Below are 20,362 nucleotides of genomic sequence, written 5' to 3'. Positions count from 1 at the left end.
CTGCTTCCCCGTCCACCACCCTGGGTCGCGCCCCTCTGATGAGAGGACGGGGCTGCGACTCAAACCCTAACTAAGAGCACATATGTTCAGCATGGGCCAGGCACCTGGGAGTCTGCTTCCCACGCACAGTCTCATTCAGCCCGTAGAGCGAACCAGTGAAGTCCAGGCTTTGGGCTCCATTTGACAGACGAAGAAACTGAGACACAGAAAAGTTATTTGCCTAAAGTCTCACAGCTAATAATTAATGAAGCCAGAATTTGAACTCAGATTGCCTCCCTCTAAGGCCCAGATTCACGAACCTGTGTTGCAATGCCTCAAATGTGATTAGAGCACTCAATGACCCTCACAAGCTGCCACTGACTTTGTGGTTTCTTGGTGCCTAAAAAAAGCCCTTGGCATCTCTGCCTCACTGCCTGAGAGCTATCAGGCCTGGGTGATGAAGCCTCCTTATCCTGGTTTCAGCTTGCCTGCCTCAGACCCGTCTGTGTTCTAAAATGTTGTGCGGTCCAATGGGCACTCAAGCACCAGCCATCATGCATCCGTGAGTCAGGTATATGTCCTGCTTCCCTGGGCACCACTTAGCCACACGGCAGCTGGACCGGGACTGGGCAGGCAGGATCAGTGCACCTCCTCCCCTCAGGCTGAATTCAGGGCCCATGGCACAGAGGAGCAGGCTGGGGTCAGGCAGAGAGAGTCCGACTCCGGCTTCCTGTCTCAAGGAGGGCACAGGGACGTCCTGAGTCAGGCTGCTGGACTGCTTTCTGCTCTGGGATAAGAGCTAGAGGAGAATGACTCGGTCTGACGTGGCTCAACACCTGTGCTAGGAAACATTTGCATCACAGACAGCCTTCAGGACGCACCACTCCAGCATTTGGAAGGGACCCACGCCATCTTGGCTGCTTTTTTTCCCCTTAGTCCATTGCAGGCCAAATCCAGACCCATTTCCAGGCCAAAATTTGACTGCAGACTTGTCTCCCTAAAGACCTGAGTCTGTGCCTGTCCTGCTCACTCTATGGCAGGGGCCGTCTCAGCTCCTACACACCTGCAAGTCTAGGGAAGAGAAGGGAGGCAGGGTCAGGCCGCCGGCTGTGCTCTCCTGCACTCTCCAACTATTTGATATCATTTTTAACTCAGAGCTGGATTGGAGCTGTGAGGTGTTGCCATAGAAACTGTGTCCTGGTGCCTCTGGTTTAACGCACTGCAGACAATCCCTCTGACGCTCTGGGGCGCAAAGATGTGACAGGAAAAGGATAAGGCCCTGGAGACCTTATACTTCAACCATTATTTCTGCTTTTGTCATTTCCTCTCATTGGCCTGCAGCTCAGCCTTCCCGATCCTGGGGCTGGAAGCTCCAGCAGGGTTTGCTCTCCTGGCTGTCTCAGCCCTTGGAAACTGGTGGCACTGTGTGCTGTGAGCTGCAGCACCGGGTGCGCGTGGGGTCTGATGGGCGGGCTGCAGGTGTGGTTTTGTGCACTGAGCAAGGAGAAGACAGTCGGACCAGCTACAGAGGCCAACTATGTGCCAGGCAACTGCGGGTGTAATGCCATGGGTTTGTACAGAAGGGCAGACAAATGAGGAGGGGTCGTTTTCATCTCTAAGCATGTGATTTATCAACAGTTGATGCAAAGTTTCTAGAAATCTAACTCTTTCTTCAGGATCTAGTTTCAATTCTCCATGCCCTCTAAGCCCTCGCTGGGGAACATTGCCAAACATGACAATGGCACCATAATCTGCATGTGTCTCTAACATATGACCTGCAGTACACATGGGCTCCGGACAGAGGCAGAGGCCTGCCCATGTGGGGACGGGCCGTCAGACCTCAGGACGGCAACTTGAATAACACATCTATGCACTGCTCAGATCTGTGCCAGGCTTGTGAGGCCCCTGTCCTCTGCTTCTGCAGTGGGGCTCGGGGGAGACGTGGTCCTCAGGTCTGCTATACCTGTTAGAGTTGCAGGAAAGCAACACCCCACAGTTATCACTACCTAGAAAGGGGAACAGCCCAGTCCTGCCAGGAGTCCAGCTGACCTCCAGGAATGGGGACCCTGATGGTTCACTTCTCCCTGAGGTTTGCTCCTGGCTCTCTGGGGTTTCATCCAAAGGAGGCCTCCTAGGAAGGAGAAAATTCCATCTTGGTCCCTGAAAACGAATGAACAGTCAGCCAGAAGCCAGTCCAGGCCTGGAGGTGGGTCACTTGGGCGTGGCGTACCTGAGCAACCCCAGAGGGCATACTCTCTCTCCCTCCTCTCCTCTCCTGGTCTCCTGCAGTCCCTAATCCTGATTCCCCGCCTGCTGACCCCTACGGAGAGATCGTATTTGTAAGCCCGAGAGATCATATTTGTAAGGTACTCTCTTCTGTCTGTCCCAAGAGGGTAAGAGGTGACACGGGGCTCTTCCTTCATGTCAGCGAATGTCACCAACATCACCAAAGCTGATAAAAGCCAGTCCGCAGAGAAGGCCCCTAACTGCCCTTAGGGAGTCCTCCCCTCCCGCCCATTGCACAGATGTATACCTTTCCGCCACATGGGCCCATCTGCCCTGACTGCCAGTGTGGGTTTGCCCTTGACTGACAGCTAGGGTGGATGAGCCCCCACAGGGAGCAGAGCAGAGCAGTGACGGGTCTCCACCTCCCCTTCCTCACTCCACAAGTCCCGTTGCTTCCCAGTGAAAGCAGCCTGAGGCTCACGTATACTGCCGTCAGGCCATCACGTGGGCGAGCTTGACACACTCAGCTGTGGTGCCTGTTCACTGTCTCCTGGGGGCCCCCCAAGGCAAGGCCCCCATCTGTCTTAGGAGTTCTGGACATTGTGCTGACATCTGGCAGCACTTTGGGCAGCTGCCTGGGAGGCGAAGGGCAAGAAGCCACTCTCCCAGCACCCACCTACCCTCCTCACCCAAGGAAACCAGGAAGTACATAGGAAAATACAGTCTTTATTGGTCTTCTGAAACAACAAACCAGAAATATAATTTTGCCTTTAAAAATCTTCTCAGAATGAAGAGACCACCATTGACAACGCCCACCCCTCCCCCCATTCCCTTTAGGAAATCCCTAGATCTGGTTTTAGCTGGCAAACCAAAAAAAGGAAGACTTGCCTCCACCTCAGGGAGCGCATCTAGCAGCCTGTGCTGGGGCTCCCTCTGTACCCCTACTGGAGAATGACCTTCTCAAAAGCACTCCTCCTCCTCCCACACCCCACGCCCCCACGGAGCTCCTCTATGAGGTGGAAGGGTCCAGGCTTGCACTGTCCTGCCCTGTCCTTCCTCAGACCCTCATATTTTGGCGACCTCTTCCTGGGCCACCACAGAGAGCGTGTCTTAGAGCCAGAACCCCTCCAGATACATCTCACCCCTCTGGGAGCCATGGGAAACCAGTGCCCGGCAGAGGGAGACTAGTACTCACCCGGGTCAGACTCACAAGATGGGGTGGCAGACCCAGAAAAGAAGACTTGTGACCCCAAACCCTGCACAGGCCTCTTCTCACTGCCCCTCCCACAGCCCTGCAAGCAGGTATCTCTGCCCCTTTGGTATAGGTTCCAGCAAAAGAGCAGACAGGACCCCTGACCCATGCTCTGGTTCAGACCCCAGTCCAGGTACAATGAAGACCTCTGGGGAGCCAGACTGAGCAGCCCAAACCGTGGGAAAGAGAGCCCCACCACTGAAGCCTCTGAGCAGAGTGACCTGCTCCTGGGTCTATTCGGGAGATGTTGGCAGGCAGTGAGCTCCAGCAAAGGCCACCGGCTTTCCCAAGATGCCACCAATCACAGAGCATGACCCAGTCCCCACCCGAGGTGACAGGTCCAGAGATGCTGAGGCTGGAGGGGTGAGAGGTGCAGAGCAATGATTCTTGGGCTGCAGGCTATAGGAGTGGAATTGGTGGGTGTCCCCACAGGGCCTGGCAGTGACGCACGCAGGCAGCACTGGGCTCTTAGGAGGCGCTCTCCACAGGCACTGCAGCTTCAAGGCCTCTGAGCTGGTGTCCCTGGAAAACCCAGCAGGACAGGTGTGAGAGGGTTACCATGGTGACGAGCAGGCTCATCCACTTGGCCCACTTTAGAGGATCTCCAAGGCATCCCGTGTTGTCCGTTTCGTTTCTCCCCCATGTTGACTTGAGCAGATTGCGGGAAGCAAGCAAAAGGTTCTATGGTCAGACAGCTAGAGATCCAAGGCGGAGACATGCTTCTGCTTCCCACGTTCTCATAACTTCTGTCTCCACGTGACTGTGTGTGTGTGTGTGTGTGTGTGTGTGTGTGTGAGATTTCTTCAATCGATGTGATTTCGCTGGTGATGCTGTGAGTTTATATGAGACAAATTAGTGAATCCAGGAGCAGTGTGGTTGGTTGGCGTGGTCTCTAGCAGATATAGGGACATAATGGCTTCAGCCAAGGGACTGTGTTATAATCACAGCATCATGTTTCTAAGTACTATGTCCAGATGACACGGTGGGTGTAATGGTACCAGCACTGGAAAGCTGGACCCAACTTTCACTGAGGGGTAGTGAAGAATATCTTCCTGGCTTAGAAGACAATTGCAGAAATGGGCTCCTGGTCCGGTATCGCTCCCCCCCCCCCAAGCCCCTAAATGCAGATAAGGGGGTTGGGCAAGAGGCAGGGAGAGTCAGCCAGCTGTGACCACACCCAGGGCAGGAAGGGCAATGGGAGAACTCAGTCCAGCAGCCTCCACTTGCACACAGTTCTTTCTTCCCTGTGGCCGGAAGCTGAGGGCGATCCCCCAGGTGTTCCAAAGATTTGGTGGCTCAGAGAAGAGCATAATGGCGGAGACTTAGAAGTTCACACTGTGGCTGGTTTGTGGGAGGGCTGGGAGGAAAGCAGAGCTGGGGACTGTGACAGAAGGGTATGCTGGCCCTTCCTGAAGCAATCCCCATGGGCTTCCCCTGCTCCTCCTGCCGGGGCCAGGTGGGGCTGGGCTCTCATGCCACAGAGGAGATCTGCTTCTGCTCTTCGTGCTCACCCTCCGGGTCCCCCATGAGGGGCTGGCGCTTCTTGAGCTCCCGGTGGTACTTGGCCATGAGGGAGGCATAGATGCAGCCATAGGCGGCAGCCACCACCATCATGATGCAGACGATACCGCAGACAACCCCGGCAATGATCACTGTGCCGATGGCCCTGCGCACGCTCACGGGCCGGTACCTCTGCTTCTGGGGGCAGGCTGTGCTGGGCTCGGGCTCGGGCTCGGCCCCTGGCTTGGGCTTCACAGATTCTGGGCTGGCCTTGGTGCAGGGTAGCCCGGGGCTATCCAGCCCAGCCGAGCTATTCTCATCCTCCAACTGGGAACAGTAGTTGAACATCTCCATGGGGACCATGCGCATGTCCTTCCCCCTCAGCTCCTTGGGGAGGGTGCAGGCAAGCTGATCCAGGCGGCCCCCTACATTGGGGAGAAGAAAGGAAGGGCTGACCAGGCACCCAGAAGCTGGACTCCCTCGCCCCATCCCCAGGTCCCCAAAGCAGAAGGCCCAGAAGGGCTAGTTTCTGTTGGCAAGGCACTCAGTACTGGGATCTCATGGTTGGAGAGGAAGGCGGAGGGACAGTAGGATCTGTTGTGCCAGGTGCCGGGCCAGTGAGGCACCTGCATCACATCGTTGACTCCGTGCACAAACCACGCAAAGTGGATATGGCCATGCTTCCCATTATACAGAGAAGCACACAACCATCTCAGTCAAGACTACTTGCTCCAGAGTCAAACTGACACACGGGGGAGACAATGCCAACATGTGGAGGTGCTCGGAAAAGAGTTGTCAGTGCAAAGACAGAGCCCAGCGCCCTGCCGGACGACAGTTCCACTTCTCCCCTTGGCCCTGAATCTGCCTGCTTACCGCCCATCTGCAAACCCAAGTATTGTCTGTGCTCAACACAGTGTGTTATCCCCCAGGCCTCTTCCACTCACAAAAAAAACAAAAGCCAAAGGCCACCACTCTTTCACGCAAGACCTTTCAGTTTCCTAAGAGTACCTGGACCACAGAGAAAATGGGTTGTACAAGATTTCCTCTTTAGAGCAACCCAATGACCCCACCAGCACTCCAACCATAGAATCGCTGAGTGCAGAAGCATGTTAGCAGGGAATCCTGAAGACCCATGAGGCCAAAGGAGGGGGGCCAGTGCTAACGGGGGGAGCAGTGCAGGCAGCGATGGGTACACAAGTACACAGCCAAGCTCCACCAAGGAGATGCAGAACACGGGTGGGGCGAGAGGGCAGCTAAGGAGAAAGAGCTGCCTGAACACCGCCCCCCCCCCCACCCCCTCACCCTGGGAAGTCAGACAGGGATCTTGGCCCCTTTTCAGCTTCCAGTGAAATCTAGATGCAGGCAATAGACTCCCTGTGAATGGACTTGACTCCTCCCACGACGTCACTGCCAGTTCCCTGTCCCAGCCCAGCTGCTGCATACAACAGACATCAGTCTTTTCCCAGGGTGCTGAGGAAAACAGCCCAGGATTTTTTTTTTTTTTTTTTTGACGGAGTGCAAGGTTGGAAACTACTGTTGAAAACTTCTGAAAATATACATTCCCATTCCACGCCGTGTTGTGCCGCGAGCTTAGTTCCTTATAACTGTATGAAAGGGCAGGGACATTCCCTAGGGATAGCACATTGGTCGGGTTCTGAAGACAGTTGGCCACTAGTTTCCTGTGCCACTGACTGTCTGCGTGACCTTAGCAAGTCTTACACCCAGTGGGCTGTGTCCAGGGCTGCCTTTGTACAGGCAGGAGCTGGGTGCTGACCGGGCAGATTTGTCTTCCTGCTCCACAGGCCCGAGGGGTGAATCCTGCCTATGTCATCTTGTGCAAATTATGTACTTATGTAATTGCTTACGAGTCTTAGTTTTCTTGGCTGTAAAATAAGAAGGCTAACCCAATTAGCTGTATGAGGATTAAAATAGATAATGTACATGAAAAGGTATCTGTAAACTGGGAACTATACAAATATTCATTATTATTTCCCCACTCACAAAAAATGGGAGAAATTATCACAGTTACTAACATTTTATGGCACATAATAGAGAGTAAAGTGTTTTTAATAACTTACACATGAGAATATCATGCAACTAATTGAGATTGTGGCTGGGTATGAAACAAAAGGAGTGAGACTTTGATGAAAAGCGTTAGCATTCTTTCCAAGAGTTTTGATACTGATTGATTCAAATATGCATTGAGCCTCTGCTTTATGCTGGGCACCAAACTGTGTCTTACTAAGTCCACTTAATATTATGACTACTACTAGCAAATGAACAAATAAATGAGAAGTTTTACTGAGGACTTACTTAATGTTAAGTACTTTTTAAGACACTTTACACGCATTACCTATTTAATCCTCACAATGATTCTGAGATAGATATTGTTATTCATCCCATTTTACAGATTGAGGCCCTGCCACAGAGAAGTTAATCAACTTTCTCAAGATTACACAGCTAGTGAATGGCAGAGCCACAAATCAAACCCAGATCTGGCATTTTTAGCCACTGTGCTTACTTCTTTGCCCTCCTTTTCCATTTCATTTAATCAGTTCATAGGTCATTATAGAACTTTCCTGGTTAATGAAAGGGGGAAGGGAAAGAAAGTAAAACCAAAGCCAGTTGGCTTCTTATTAAAAGCTTTGATAACAAAAGTTCTTGGGAGAGGGAGTTGAGATCATCATGAAAATGAAAATTTGGTTTTGTCGGTGGATTTAAACTGTATCCCACCCTCCCGAAACTATTTCAGAGATTGCTGTATTCAGAAGAACAAGGGTGGTTTTTCTTCCTCCTTTTCTCCGGCTTGCTGGAGAAGCCGAGAGCCATACCAAGTGGGATGCAGAGAAAAATTATACTGTGTCTTTAAGTTCCCTCATGAAATCTACGAAAGTGAGATCAAATTACAGTGAGTCCATCTGAAAGGAAAGAGAAGAGAAAGGAGAATGGGAGTAGGGAGGGGGACACAGAGAAGCAAGGGCAGCAGTGGAGGGGGGTGCCCTGGCCTCTCTCTCCTGCTGGTCATTAGGAGTTTTGGCTGGGACCCTTCTATCCGGCTAGTGGAGAGGAGGGCCACCCGTTGTTCCGCTTACCTCAGCCCTGAGTCAGCGCCCAGCCTCAGGAAATGTGTTGGGTGAGGGGTGACCCTCCCAATCCCTCATACCAGGCAGGGCTGCCTCTGCTCACCTCGGTAGGAGAACCATTCCATCCAGTGCTTGAAACCACGCAGGTTACAGTCACACTCCCAGGGGTTGTCCCCAACCTGCAGCAGCTGCAGGCTTGCTAGGGGTTCAAACGTCATCCGGTCAAGGTTCTGCAGGCGGTTGGAGCGCAGCGACAGGGAGCGCAGTGCCGGGAGTCTGTCGAAAAGGCCTGGGGGCAGCTGGGCCAGACCGTTGATGGACAGGTCCAGGTGGCGGAGCAGGGGCGAGCGCTGCAGCAGGTCCCTGTCCAGGGTCCTGATGCTGTTATTACGCAGCTGCAGCTCTGTCAGATTTGTCAGGTCCCCGAAAATGGAGCCTGGCAGCTGGTCCAGAAAGTTATTGGATAGGTCCAACCGCTGCAGGCTGGACAGGTTGGCGAAAGCCCAGCTTGGCAGGGCACTCAGCTTATTGTTCAAGAGCAAGAGGGTTCGGGTGGCAGCGGGCAGATCAGGGGGCACGGCGGTGAGGCCTAGACCACTGCAATCCACCTCCAGGCTTTGGATGTCACACTTACAGGAGAAGGGGCAGGCAGGGAGGGCCTCCACGGCATACAGGGTGATCCAGCAGGTGATCCCTGGAGGGGTAGGGGTTGGGGGTGGCCAGACAGGTGGAAAGAAAATGACAGGCAGGGGTTACTGCCTCCTGCCTCTATTCCCTCCTTGCTAGTTCATATCATAAAGGCCTCTTAGCTTGATTTCCTTTGGTCCAAGCCATAATCAATGCACAAACATTTACTGCCCCCATAAAAAGGTGCCTAACAAACCCAAAGCACTTCTGTATTAATGGCCATCACACAGTGGCAGCAGGGCTCCTTGCCTCACAGCACATCTGGCAAGGAAATCGCTTTCATAGACTATGATCCTGCAGAGTGGCAGAGCTGAGTCCAGAGGACAAGCAATGCTGGTCCACAAAGATGCCTCAGCTCATGGGGCCTCCCACAGCGGATCTTCTCAGGAACTTGGGTCACTGACACCATAGATGTTGACAAAATAAAGGACATAAGGAAGTCAGAGAGACCTCTCCCATGTTTCTTTCCCAGTATCACTGCCGGGAGAAAGGTCCTCTTTCCAAAAGAAAATGGCCACACTGCTGCTTCCTTCGCCTCTGCACCCCTACCCCCAACTTCGTCTAAGACATGCCATGCATGGAAGGGGGAACACAAAGGGACCCTCCAATCCTGCCCCTACAACATCCCAGTGTGTCAGATCTGCATGAGTCCTACATCCAAGATGGGGCTGGCAGCTCAGTGTGAGGACCAGCCAGGAGCCCAGCCCACCGAGGGTCCAGTCCAGAGACCCCTACGCAAATGACAAGGATGAGCTGCACAATTCGACTTCTATGTGTAAGAACACAAGCACCTGAGCCACTGTTAATCATGAGACTTGGGACAAGTTCCATGTTTACTCTCATTCGAAAGCCATCCATGCCTATTGCCTGAGCTCCTGCTCTTTCCTAAGGGCTGTAGGGTAGCATGTCTGCAGGCTAGATCCTGTAACAGCATTCCTTCTGTGGTCCTATATTTGGCCCAGGACCCTCTGCGTAGCAAGCTCAGGGCCCAGCCTGTGGAAGGGCTGGGGGGCCCTCAGAGAACAATCACAACAGGGCAGCTGCTCGTTCCATCATCCAGCAGCCTTTTCTAAACATGACTGCAAAACCCCCTTAATTGTGCTCCTGGGTATCAGAGAGGCCTTCCCACTGTGAGAGGGAACAGCAATGAGCTCCAAAGAGCTCTGCCACACCCAGTCGGCCACACCATGCCCAGAGGCAAGACCCCAGCTGGAGAAGCCTTGAAGACGTGCAGACTAGCTCCTGCCAGTTGGCCCCACCCAGAGAGGCAGCAGCCACCCCAGCCTGGGTGCCTGGATAGGGTGGTCTTGAGTCTGTGTCTGGGAGGTGTCCCGTTGTCCCGTGTTCCAAAGGTCAGAGCTGGAAGGAACAGGGTGGGGCTGTATCCCTCCCCTGCCTGGAGGATCGATGACAGCAAAGACACACTGCAAAGCTGTCACCTGAGCCTCTTTGTTCTTGAGGGGAAATGAACACAGGTATGGCCGTGGAAGCCAACTGGTGACCCTTCCTGGCCACGTAGGGGTACCTGCTGTTACCTCTCACCCTCTCACCCTTCTGAGCCATCTGCTTCCAGGTCAGCCAGCTCCATACTGCCCACCACCATGCCATTTGAAAATCAACATTCTTCAGACTTCACTTTCTCCAGAAAAAAATTCAAACTATCCAGTTTCCCTCTCAAAAGGTTCCACACAACTAGAAACCACCATTCCCCCACCTCCAAGAAACTGAGTGGCATAAAAGCCCTAGTGACAAGAAAACATAATCCTGTATTGCAAGGTGTTGAGTGATTCTAGACCAAGGTTGAAAGGGGATCTGAGTTGCTCAGGGATGAGCCACTCGCATGGTGAATAATTCAGGCTGCTTGTGTTGCGAGGCAGCTGCATGACAGGCTGACTGTTTGAGGGGAGAAGTCAGGACCATTTCTTACCTCTTACCATGTGCCCTGCAAACCTGTCCTCCCTGGCCTTGTCCCTTTACCTCACAGAGAGAGAATTCTCAGGGCTTCTTTCACCCTGACAACTGTGGAAACTTCCTTATGGAAAACGAACGGCCTGTTTCCTGATAGGGAGACGGAGGGTTGGACCTGATCCCTAAGGTCCCTTCCAGCCCTCCATCCCAAGAGCCCGCTAGTTGCTTCCATTTCTGAGTTGGAAAGACTGAGGCACGAGAGAAGGTTCAGGTTCACCCAGCAGACATCCCGGCTCAATAAGAGGGAGGTGGGCCTTTAGAGCAACAGGACTCGCATAAGCTGGGACAGCTGGGGGTGGGGGTGGCCCTCCTGGGTACAGCAACAGACCAACTTAGGGAGACAGAACCTCCTGTCATGGCCTCCAGCTCCTGATCTAACCATTCAGGCCCCAGCAGCTACACTTTCTTTAGTTGCCACAGATGCCATTAGCATGGCAGGGCTGTAGCTGGTAATCCCTGGATTCCCAGAGCCAGTCCTTGGGCCTCCCAGGAAGATGCATCTTAGACCTTCCTGCAGCCCAGATGCATCACTGGAAGCCCAGCTCAGCCCTCTGCCGGGTCCCCCACCCCACCCCACCCACCGTACTCACAGGAGATCTGCCTCCACTGCAGGACCAGCCTGATCCTCTGCTCAGGACCACTGCCCAGGACCAGCATGGTGAATGCCACGGCTCTCACGGCCCTGCACCTCTGGGGACAGGGGAGCCCCTTGCAATGTGCTACTGGTCAGTCCTGAGAGAGAGAGAGAGAGAGAGAGAGAGAGAGAGAGAGAGAGAGAGCGCTGAGCGGAAGCAGGCATCCGAGTCCCAGGCCCGTCCAGCCCAGGGGTTAGGGAGAGGGCCCTGGTGTCTATTTACATTCCTCATCATTCCCTCTCCTGTACTCAGCTATGATTTCCTGGGTGGGGGGAAGAGGACTGAGAGGCAAAGAAGCCAGGAAACCCTCAACCTCCCTGGGCTGCGTGGGGGTGCAGGCTCAAGCGTCCCAGTCTGAGGCTCCTGCTGAGCTCTGGGCTATGAGATGCGGGAATTGTCCCACAGGCTCCCCTGGGTCCCTGCTCCCAGCCTCCCCTGCCTCTTCTTCTTGCCTCTCTGGTGTGTTGGTCTCTAAAATGTTTTCAGAGTGATATGGCCTCCTCTGTGTCTCAGATTTTCCATGTCACAAGCGGGGAAATTGAGGGACATCTCAGCTAAGTGAGCAGAGTGAGGTCACAGGTGGCTCTTACCATGGCCCCCGAGGAGGCCGAGAGCAGCCCCTCCGCAGACTGCCTGCTTCCCCTCCACCTTCGCCTGAGAGCAAGTTGCAGCACTCGTCTTCCGCCCGCCGCTCTATAATAAGACTCACCAGCTCAGGGGTTCACGCTGCAGCTGCTGCTCATACAGAAGACAGAGACACAGAGGAGAGGGTGAGATGGCGGCCCAGAAGGAGCAGGCCAGGGGTGCAGAAAGCAGGTTTCTCTTACAGAGAGGGCAGAACAGGGAGACTCAGCTTTTTAAGGATCTCAAGGACCTGCTCTGCCCCAACCCAATGACTCATGAGTGGGACACTAGCCCTCTTCTGCCACCGCAGCTGGCAGAGGGCAAGGTGAGGAATGGGATGGGGGTGGGGTGGGGAGGCTGCTGCCAGCCCCCTAAGGCAGCATCCTGTCAAACACTGCCCCTGGCTGGCTCCCGGAGCTTGACTTCCTTGGTTGCCAAATTCATCCCTGGATGATTCCTGGTTTCAGTCTCCCTCTCCCTCCTCCCACAGGCCTGGTTAATTCTGGGAGCCTGAAGAGCCAGTGGCAGAGTTAAACAGACAGCTGAGGAGGTAGAAAGAGCTCCTGGGAAGCTAGCGTGTTCAGATCTGAAGTCTCGGGTGAAGCAGGGTTTCCCTCAGGCATTTAGGATCCTACTGCAGCTCTTGGTCTCATTGCCTCTCTCCCCCGACTCCCTGGTTACAGCTGTCTCCCAGAGGGCAGCAGAACCCACTTAGAAAACAGCAGCCCCCATAGAACCTTCAGCTGTGCTCCAGCAAGGACAGCCTGCTCAGGAGGGGAGGGGCTCTGTCTCCTCTGGGCTTTGTGTTTCCTCTCCCCTTTGCCACATCAGGAGGGCTCCAGGCAGTGGCTGGCAGTGTCTCCACACCTGGGCACAGATGTGAGGTGTGGGGAGTAGCCTGGTCTCCACGCTGCCTCCTGACGGACTTCAAGGCCCAGGCTGAGGCACGGGGGTGATGTTTAGAGCAGCTCAGGTGTTGTTCAGATCCCTGTCAGGTCATTCCCTAGCTGTGCAACCTTAAACAAACATGGCGAACTCTCTGGGCCTCGTTTACCTCAGCTCTAAAAGTGATGGTGGTGATATTTCATGGGTGGAATTTCTGTGAGGATCAATCTGATTAAGGGAGGAGAGTTAACATTTTCTATCTATTGTACACAAATTACCTTAGAAAATCATTCAGGTGAATGAGCCCAGTGTGGACTTGAGCCCGTGACAGATGTGAGGGAACACCAGCAGCCAGCAGCAGGCCTGCGGGGCAGCTGTTTCCTGGTCCCACATACCTCGCATCTGAGCAGACTTCTCGATGCCTGAGCACATGGCTGCCTTCCCGAGCCTGTGCCAGGCCTATGGACCATCACGTGATGCTCACACACACAGCCTTCCCAGACGTCCGTCACAGACAGGTCCCTCAGGAACTAACCCTCAGAACAATCTCTTACTCCAGCAAGAACCCTCATATCAACAACTCAGAGAGCCCACACCGTATTAGGCAAGTCAGCGGCCACCCGAGTCACTGAGATAGTGAGCACCTTGCACAAGGTCACACGGTCGATCAGGGACAGAATTGCAGGCTCCTGAGCCTGTCCACTCCCCAGTGACTGTCACCCAACATGGCCTCTGTGGGGAGACACTGGTGTGTGCACAGAGTGGGGCACACACAGGTTCCCAGACACGTGCTTGGAGCTCCCAACACAGCATGTACTGTAGACACACACCCACAGGTAGCTGTGCAGTTAGGCATGTGCTAACACACATGCAGGCACGGGTGCACATGTGCGTGCCCTGCTGGCAGCCCTCTAAACCTCCTCCTCAGACCCAACATTCAGGCAGCAGAGTAAGACTCCTGGCAGTTCCTGAAAGCCCCCCCAGACAGATGGACAGGGACACCTCCAGTCTACAGCAAACCCTCCAGGGTAGTGCCTCACCCAGGATGGGCTCTGCTCAGACCCACACAGGGCTAGGGATCCAATCCAGCCTCTGCACCCCCCGCTGTCCAGCTTCCTGCAGGTGGTAGAGAACCCCTCTCACCTGAGCCCAGGCCCTATTTCCACCTGAGCTCCTCTTTCAACGAGGCTCCCCTTTCCACCACCCCCACCCTTCCCTGGCCTCTGTGTCCCCCCAGATGTGAGCCCAGGGGCTGACGAGCAAGCACTACTCAGTGAAGACGGCAACGTCCAGTGAGGTGCTCATGCCTATCCCCAGCCTTGAATATCAGGCAAGACACCACAATGCATACCACAGGTGGCATCTTGTGAGGTGGCAGGACATTACTGAGCCTGGTATTTCTGGAGAAATGTGATGGAACAAGGCCCCAGGTCCATGGGGGGGGAGGGGTACCTGTGTTTCCTGGGGAGCTGACCCTGCCTCCTGGGGCACCAGGGCAGTGACCTGTAGGGAGATACATGCTTGAGCCCAGCATGTCCTAGCTCCTTGGCCTGCTGCCCACCAGCACACCTCCATGCAAAGGACCCCTTCCCACTCCCCAGAAGTATCCAGCCTCATTAGGCAGGGGGTGACCTATATTAGGAAGCTTGCAGAGCAGCTGCTTCAGCAGGTGCTGACTGGCTGCTGGAATAAATTAACGCCATTCGCCATGGAGGGCAGTCCCCACCCAGGGTGGAGAATGGGGGATGGAAAAAGAGTCAGGGGTTCTGCCAAAAAGATCTCCTGCCTCCACGCCCCACAGCCTTGTGACTTTTCTGGACTTGCTCCTAATCCTCATGGGGCTTTTTGTCCCAGTCCAAGAGACAGAGATACCAGAGAGAAAGGGCAGCCCAGCAGGGACCCTGGGCCTCCTTCAATGAGCTTTGCTGAGGGAACCAGGATTAGAAGATGGGGCTGAGGATCTAAAAACAGTCAAGTGAGGGAACCCCTGAGAACCAGAAACATGGCGCTGTGTGCTCTAACCCTTTGCTACTCAAAGTTTGGGGCAGAGGTTCACCTAGGAACTTCTTAGAAATGCAGAATCTCGGGCCCCTCCCCCAGCCAACGGACTCAGAATGAGCCAGACAATTTGTATGCATATTTAAGTTTGAGAAGCACTGTGGTGGATCACTGCTCCCCCAGCAGACCCTGGCACCTCCCAGGAGGCCATGCTGGTCAGTCTCTGGAAGCCAGGCACCAGCCAGGGGGTGGCAGTGACCTGCGCAGAAGGGGGAGGATACTGACACGAGCACCTCCTGCCAGAAGTCTCTGTGTGGGGAGAAGGCATTTCCATGGCCACAAACACCTTTGTATAGTGTTCTTAGTCCTCATAGCAACTCGCTGAGGTTAGTATTATTATTAACATCATTTTGCAGATGGGGAAACTGCGGCAAGGGAAATTAAGTAACTTCCCTCAAGTTAGGTAATAAAAAAATAAAGCTTTGGGCCCGAATGATCAGGCAACAAAGCCCCTAACTCAGCTGTCTTTATGGGCTGCTAGGTTCATTCTGTTCTTTACCTGCTCATGCCCAATATACGAAGGGAAAGACAAGAAAAGGGAGATACAACCTTTCGTTTGTGCAATACTTCACGGGCGTTTCCTCATCTGCTCTCTCACTAAAGCTGGGATGACAGGTGTTCTTACCCCTCCCACTGATGGAGAAGCAAGCTGTGTGCCACACTGGACTGAGATGTAAGCCAGCTCTCCCCCACAGCCACCCTCTGTCCAGAAATATCACAGATGCAGGGGGGAAAGCCCCAGGAGGCCAAGGTCTGGTCCAGGGAGTGGCGAGGGCTTTCTAGAAGCCCTTCTGATGGAGGGTTAGGGCTGAGGTGAGGAAGGTGGGCTGAGAAGCTGGGGGTGGGGAGGTAGTGATGAAACAGGAGGCAGCTGTAAGAGCAGAAGGTTCCACATGCTCCTGCTGAGCCAACTGGGTGCAGCGTCCCCTGGAGACCTGGGTGGAGAGGACTCTGCTTTCCCCGGGGTTGGGGGAGCCTCACCCTGGGCCCCCACCAATTCCTTGCAGGCACTCAGGGTAAGATGGCGAGCAACTCTGACCTTGCGGTGCCTCTGCCCCATGAGTGGGCTCACACTCCAGCTAGAAACAGCCAACACACCCACCACAGGCTGGTGTCCACGCCCATCCTCTGATGCTTCTGCATGCCCAGCCTCCTAAGGCAAGTGTCCAAGCCACTCAGCCGGTTAATGCCCATTGTGCCTCCACCGGGGTCCCTGAGCCCTGGGACGGCATGCTGGTACTGCCGTGTGCACCCTCCCTGGTATTGCCTTTTGGTCAGGGGTCCTCGACTCAGGACATGGGTCCCCCTCAGCACCAGACTTACTGAACTAGAAACAAAAAGGGCCTTTGCACTGTTCTCTGCACCTCCTTTGCTCTACAGGGAGGTGGAGGCCACAGGCTAGTGGGAGGCACGGCTAAGATTGGGGCCACTCCTTGGGGCTGCAAGGACAGTGTCCTCCCCACCCCAGGAGGGCAGAGAAGGGCCTGGACAATGGGGAGTCCCAAGCTGAGCCCCATGTGGTGGGAGTCGTGGGGGGCTGGGCTCTCCACCTGCTGCTGCCAGCCTGGTCATTCGAGTCCTTCCTGGAAACAGGCTCAATCTTTTCCCTGCTCTTCCCCCCCCCCCCCCCCCCCATAACACACACTGCCCAGGCAGCACAGAAGCAGGCTTTTGAAAACCTCTCTTTTGATACCTGGAACAGACAAACGCTCCTGATTCATTTAAAACACATGCCTCATTCTCAGCCCCACACTTCCTGCACTGGTTTCCTCATCAAACATTCCCAGTCCCAAATAGACCCTAAGGAACACAGGACAGGAAAACCCAAGTCACCTCTCATGGGAATCACTCTCCCATCTGAATGGGCTACGTGATCATGGAGGCCGTGGATGGGGTCCCAGGGCTGGGCTGGCAGCCGAAGGCGGAGGCCCCGAGAGGGGAGAGGCTGCTCTATTTACACTCCTTCCCCTCTGCCCAGCCCAGAGCTCCCCAGGTACCCTAACATCACATAACCCCTCTGCCTCCTCCCCATGCTGCCCACGAAACCCAAAGCAGCCCCAACCCAGCACCCTCCCTCCAACACGCCTGCCTGGGAAATGGAACAGGGTTTGCTCGTCTGGGCCCCAGACACAGCTTTTAGTCAAATCCCAAGGAAACCAGACCGGTTGCTTAAGAAGCCTCCCTCCTTCTCCTGCCACCCCCAGCTGGCTTTCCTGGTCTCCCTCCTTGGCAGTGCCAGAGACTGTGACGGTGGGGAGGTGGGGTGGGAAGAGCAGGAAGCGGCTGCGGGTTTCCCTCCAGGCTGGACTTCCCCCACCTATCTCCACGTGCTCAGCTTGCCTCCCCTCCCCCAGCGGGGTAGTTATCTAAGCTGCAGAGTGTCGATCTGAGTCACAGAGAGGTGATGCCCTACATGCCCTGACAGCCAGGCACCAGCCTCACCACCATCACCCCAGAAATGCTGACCACACAGCTCGGGGACAAGGCAAAGCGACTGACTGGAACTGAGCCAGGAGGTGAGGGTTCCTGGTCAGACCCCCTCAGCATTGTCAGAATGGCCTCAGGACTGCTGAGAATGGCTGTCCTGCTCTAACTCAGGGTGTCTGTGCCATGTAGGCATGGGTCTAGAAGCCAGGTAGGCATGGCCTGCCTGTAGACCGCCCAATCTTCCCAAGCTGAGTCCACAACACCCACTGCGTCTTGGGTGGGCCAGGAGTAAGGCCTTGGGCTCACCAAGGAAGCTGCAAGGCGCTCTCCCTGGTCCACGCCCAGCCACGCCCCCACTAGCACCGTTTCAGTTTCCCCCACAGCTATGTGGACCCATGTCCAGCCCGGAAGGGTTCCTCTGCCACTTTCTCCAAGGACAGCTGCCTGAGGCCACCACCCCACACTGAGGGCAAGGACCCTGAGGTCTGTACCCAGGCCTCTGCCTGCCCCAGTCACGCTCTGTACCAGCCCTGTCACCAGCATCTCGTTTCCCAAGCACACAGGTTCCTCAGGCTGAGCCGAGCCGGGCATGCAGAGTGCCACCACAGGGCTCCTGTTTGGCTGTCTCCATGCCGCAGGGATGGTTTGTATGCCACACAGGCCTGTCACCTGGCACTGGCACTGGCCTCCTCCCCCCTGTCCTTCCCTGGCTTCCCCATCTTAGCAGAATCCTAGCTCACATCTCCAACATGGTGAGGTCGGAGTTCCCTGTGCCCTGGATCTCTGGGCTGCCCAGATGTCCTGACCTGAGCACTTCCCTGACCCTCACACAGGAGCAGAGCTGCTATTTGTGCAGGGTGATGGGACCCAGTCCCCATGCCCCAGCCACCCTGCACCCCCCCAACCCTTCATCTCTTCCCACCACGCACAGCACTCACCTTTTTTCACCCTGACCTCGAGCTCCTTAAATCAAGTAGCTCTGAGCCATCCAGTGAGTCCCTCCTGGGATTCCTGGAGAAATCCAGACAGCACTGGCAAGCAGAGCACAGTGGGCACTGTCAGTCCCCAGCGCACCGGGAGCGGGGACCTGGCACGCAGCAGACAGCACGGGGAAGCAGGAATGCTGCCGCTGCCGCCAAGGGGATGGGGCTGCTGGGTCAATAACAAACTGAGAAGGGAAGAGGGAGGGACAGAGGGAGACGGAGAGGAGAGGGGAAGGAAGGGGAGAGGAGGAGAGAGCACGCGTGTGCAAGCAAGCAAAGAGACAGAGCAATGGAGTGACAGCTGGGGGTACATCTGTGATGACAGCGACAGTAGCACACACAGGGGAAAGCGCGCACACAGGCGCACACACACCAGAGGCGCTCGCGGCCGGGGAGGGCAGCGCTCACCCTTGAAATGCTCACATTTCAGTGGAAAAAAAGGCCTATAGATTCATTGCTCCCAACTCCAGGGAGGAGGAACGCGGTTTTACCAGGCACCTCCATCTTCCTTCCCCCAGGCTCCTCCAGGCTCTCCCCGCCTCTGGCCGCGCCCCTCCTCAGCCTCTCTCCCCTCTCTGCCTTTCCCTTTGGGGAAACAGGGGCAGGAGCCAGCTGGCAGAGAAGCCCCCTGGGAAGCTGGGTCACTCTCCTGTTCAGAGACGTGCAGGGAGGTATCTCCCATCCCGCCTGTGGAGAAGGAAAACTAAATCCCTCTCTCAGTCAAAGGGGGATTTATTTCAGGGTAGTTGGAGGGGCTCACAGGGGGCCCGTCTGCCTGCCAGCCCTCCAAAGGAGCCTGAGCCTCACAGAGAAAGTCACTTAGTTACGCAGAGGTCACTGAGTCTCAGGGGCCACAGACCCAGGCTATTTAGGGGAGCAAAATGCAGGGTCCAGCAGGCTGGATGCCTCAGGACCTGCTGGCACTGGTGGGAAGGTTGTCCGTGGTGCCCTGGGGGCGCCCTTGAAGCACCAGGGCAAATGCAGCCCCTGCCTCTCCGGGCTTGGCTTCTCTGGGCTCCTATCTAGATGGGCTAGGCATACAATGGTAAGACTGGTATCCAAGAACTCAGAGACCTCTTTACTAACCAATCAGGACAAGACGTTGCAGACACTGATATTCCAAGAGATGGCCAGTGTTTGATCCACAGGCAAAGGAAACTAATCCAGAGGAGGAGCCCAGCCTGGGCACCGACCCCTCAATGACCCTTCCTTGCAGTTCCTAAAACTGGCCAGACAACCTGATGGCAGATACTATAGCCTGGTGGCAATATGTCAGGCGTATCCCAGTGTCCCTCTTCCGTTTTGCCTGCTTTCCTGGGGGATTCATCATGAGGACTGAGGGTGCAGGTTGAGAAACCCACTTGACTGGACAGCCCTAACAGGAAGCTCCTGCACTGTCCTTTCCATCTGCTCTGCTGGGCGACACGTCACTGGAGGGCTTGGGCTGCTGGCCCAGGAAGAGAGAGCATCTTTTACCTCCTGCAAGTTTGTGCGTCTCACCTACACAGGTGTCACATGCACCCTGCCCTTCAAGCTAAATGCTCCACCTACCCCTACACACAGCCCCTGAAAGCGTGTCCTTCCCTGAGGCTGGAATGCTCTCCTGCAAAACTCAATCAGAACGTCACCTCCTCTGTGAAGTTTGCCTGGTTAGTCCGTGGACTTGACCTTCTCCTTCTGTGATATATGGCCTTTCTTTGGGCCAACCTGTGGTTATCACAGAAAATGTACAGCAGCTTTCTGTGGTTGGTTTGCCTGCCCTCCTACAATGCAAGCATTTCTAGAAGAGGGCCTCTGCCTCACCCAGCCCAATGCTGAGAGGAATGGGAAGGAAGGGCCCAGGTCTAGGCATCAGGGGACTCAGAGTCTAAACTGCTGCTTATTAACTAGCTGATAGCTAGTTAATTAACTGACATCCCTGGGCCTCAGTTTCCTGCCTGTAAAACGGGGAGGTAGAGTGATTGACGTCTTTGGTCTCCTCCCTTCCACAACGGTGCTCTTTGATCCAAGTACTCACAGAGTGCCTGCAGACTCCCCAGCTGTTATGAGGAAAGG

General features: G+C 55.0%; 2 protein-coding genes across 4 annotated transcripts in view; one reads left to right on the top strand and one right to left on the bottom strand.

Moving 5' to 3' along the window:
• Positions 1-20,362, top strand: part of CACNA2D4 (calcium voltage-gated channel auxiliary subunit alpha2delta 4) — a 116,453-nt gene that overhangs the window by 72,665 nt on the left and 23,426 nt on the right. The window lies entirely within an intron of this gene.
• Positions 2,914-18,861, bottom strand: LRTM2 (leucine rich repeat transmembrane protein 2). 3 transcript variants are annotated; one of them, XM_019711321.3, is made up of 6 exons: positions 18,716-18,861; positions 18,263-18,355; positions 11,921-12,065; positions 11,286-11,427; positions 8,144-8,734; positions 2,914-5,382 (listed from the first exon to the last, which is right to left on the bottom strand). In XM_019711321.3, exons 4-6 carry the CDS (start codon positions 11,350-11,352, stop codon positions 4,928-4,930), a joined length of 1,113 nt encoding a protein of 370 aa, XP_019566880.2. In that variant the 5' UTR covers positions 11,353-11,427; positions 11,921-12,065; positions 18,263-18,355; positions 18,716-18,861; the 3' UTR covers positions 2,914-4,927. The 3 variants fall into 3 exon arrangements, with proteins under 3 accessions (XP_019566880.2, XP_019566882.2, XP_074181268.1); XM_019711323.3 differs by having other exon boundaries at positions 18,731-18,856; XM_074325167.2 differs by lacking the exon at positions 18,716-18,861 and having other exon boundaries at positions 18,263-18,670.

Source organism: Rhinolophus sinicus, chromosome 1 (assembly GCF_057876585.1).
Source record: "Rhinolophus sinicus isolate RSI-liver-muscle chromosome 1, RSI-T2T, whole genome shotgun sequence".
NCBI lineage: Eukaryota > Metazoa > Chordata > Mammalia > Chiroptera > Rhinolophidae > Rhinolophus > Rhinolophus sinicus.
The sequence above is the reverse complement of the archived record's forward strand: the minus strand, read 5'-3'. Positions and strand labels throughout refer to the sequence as shown.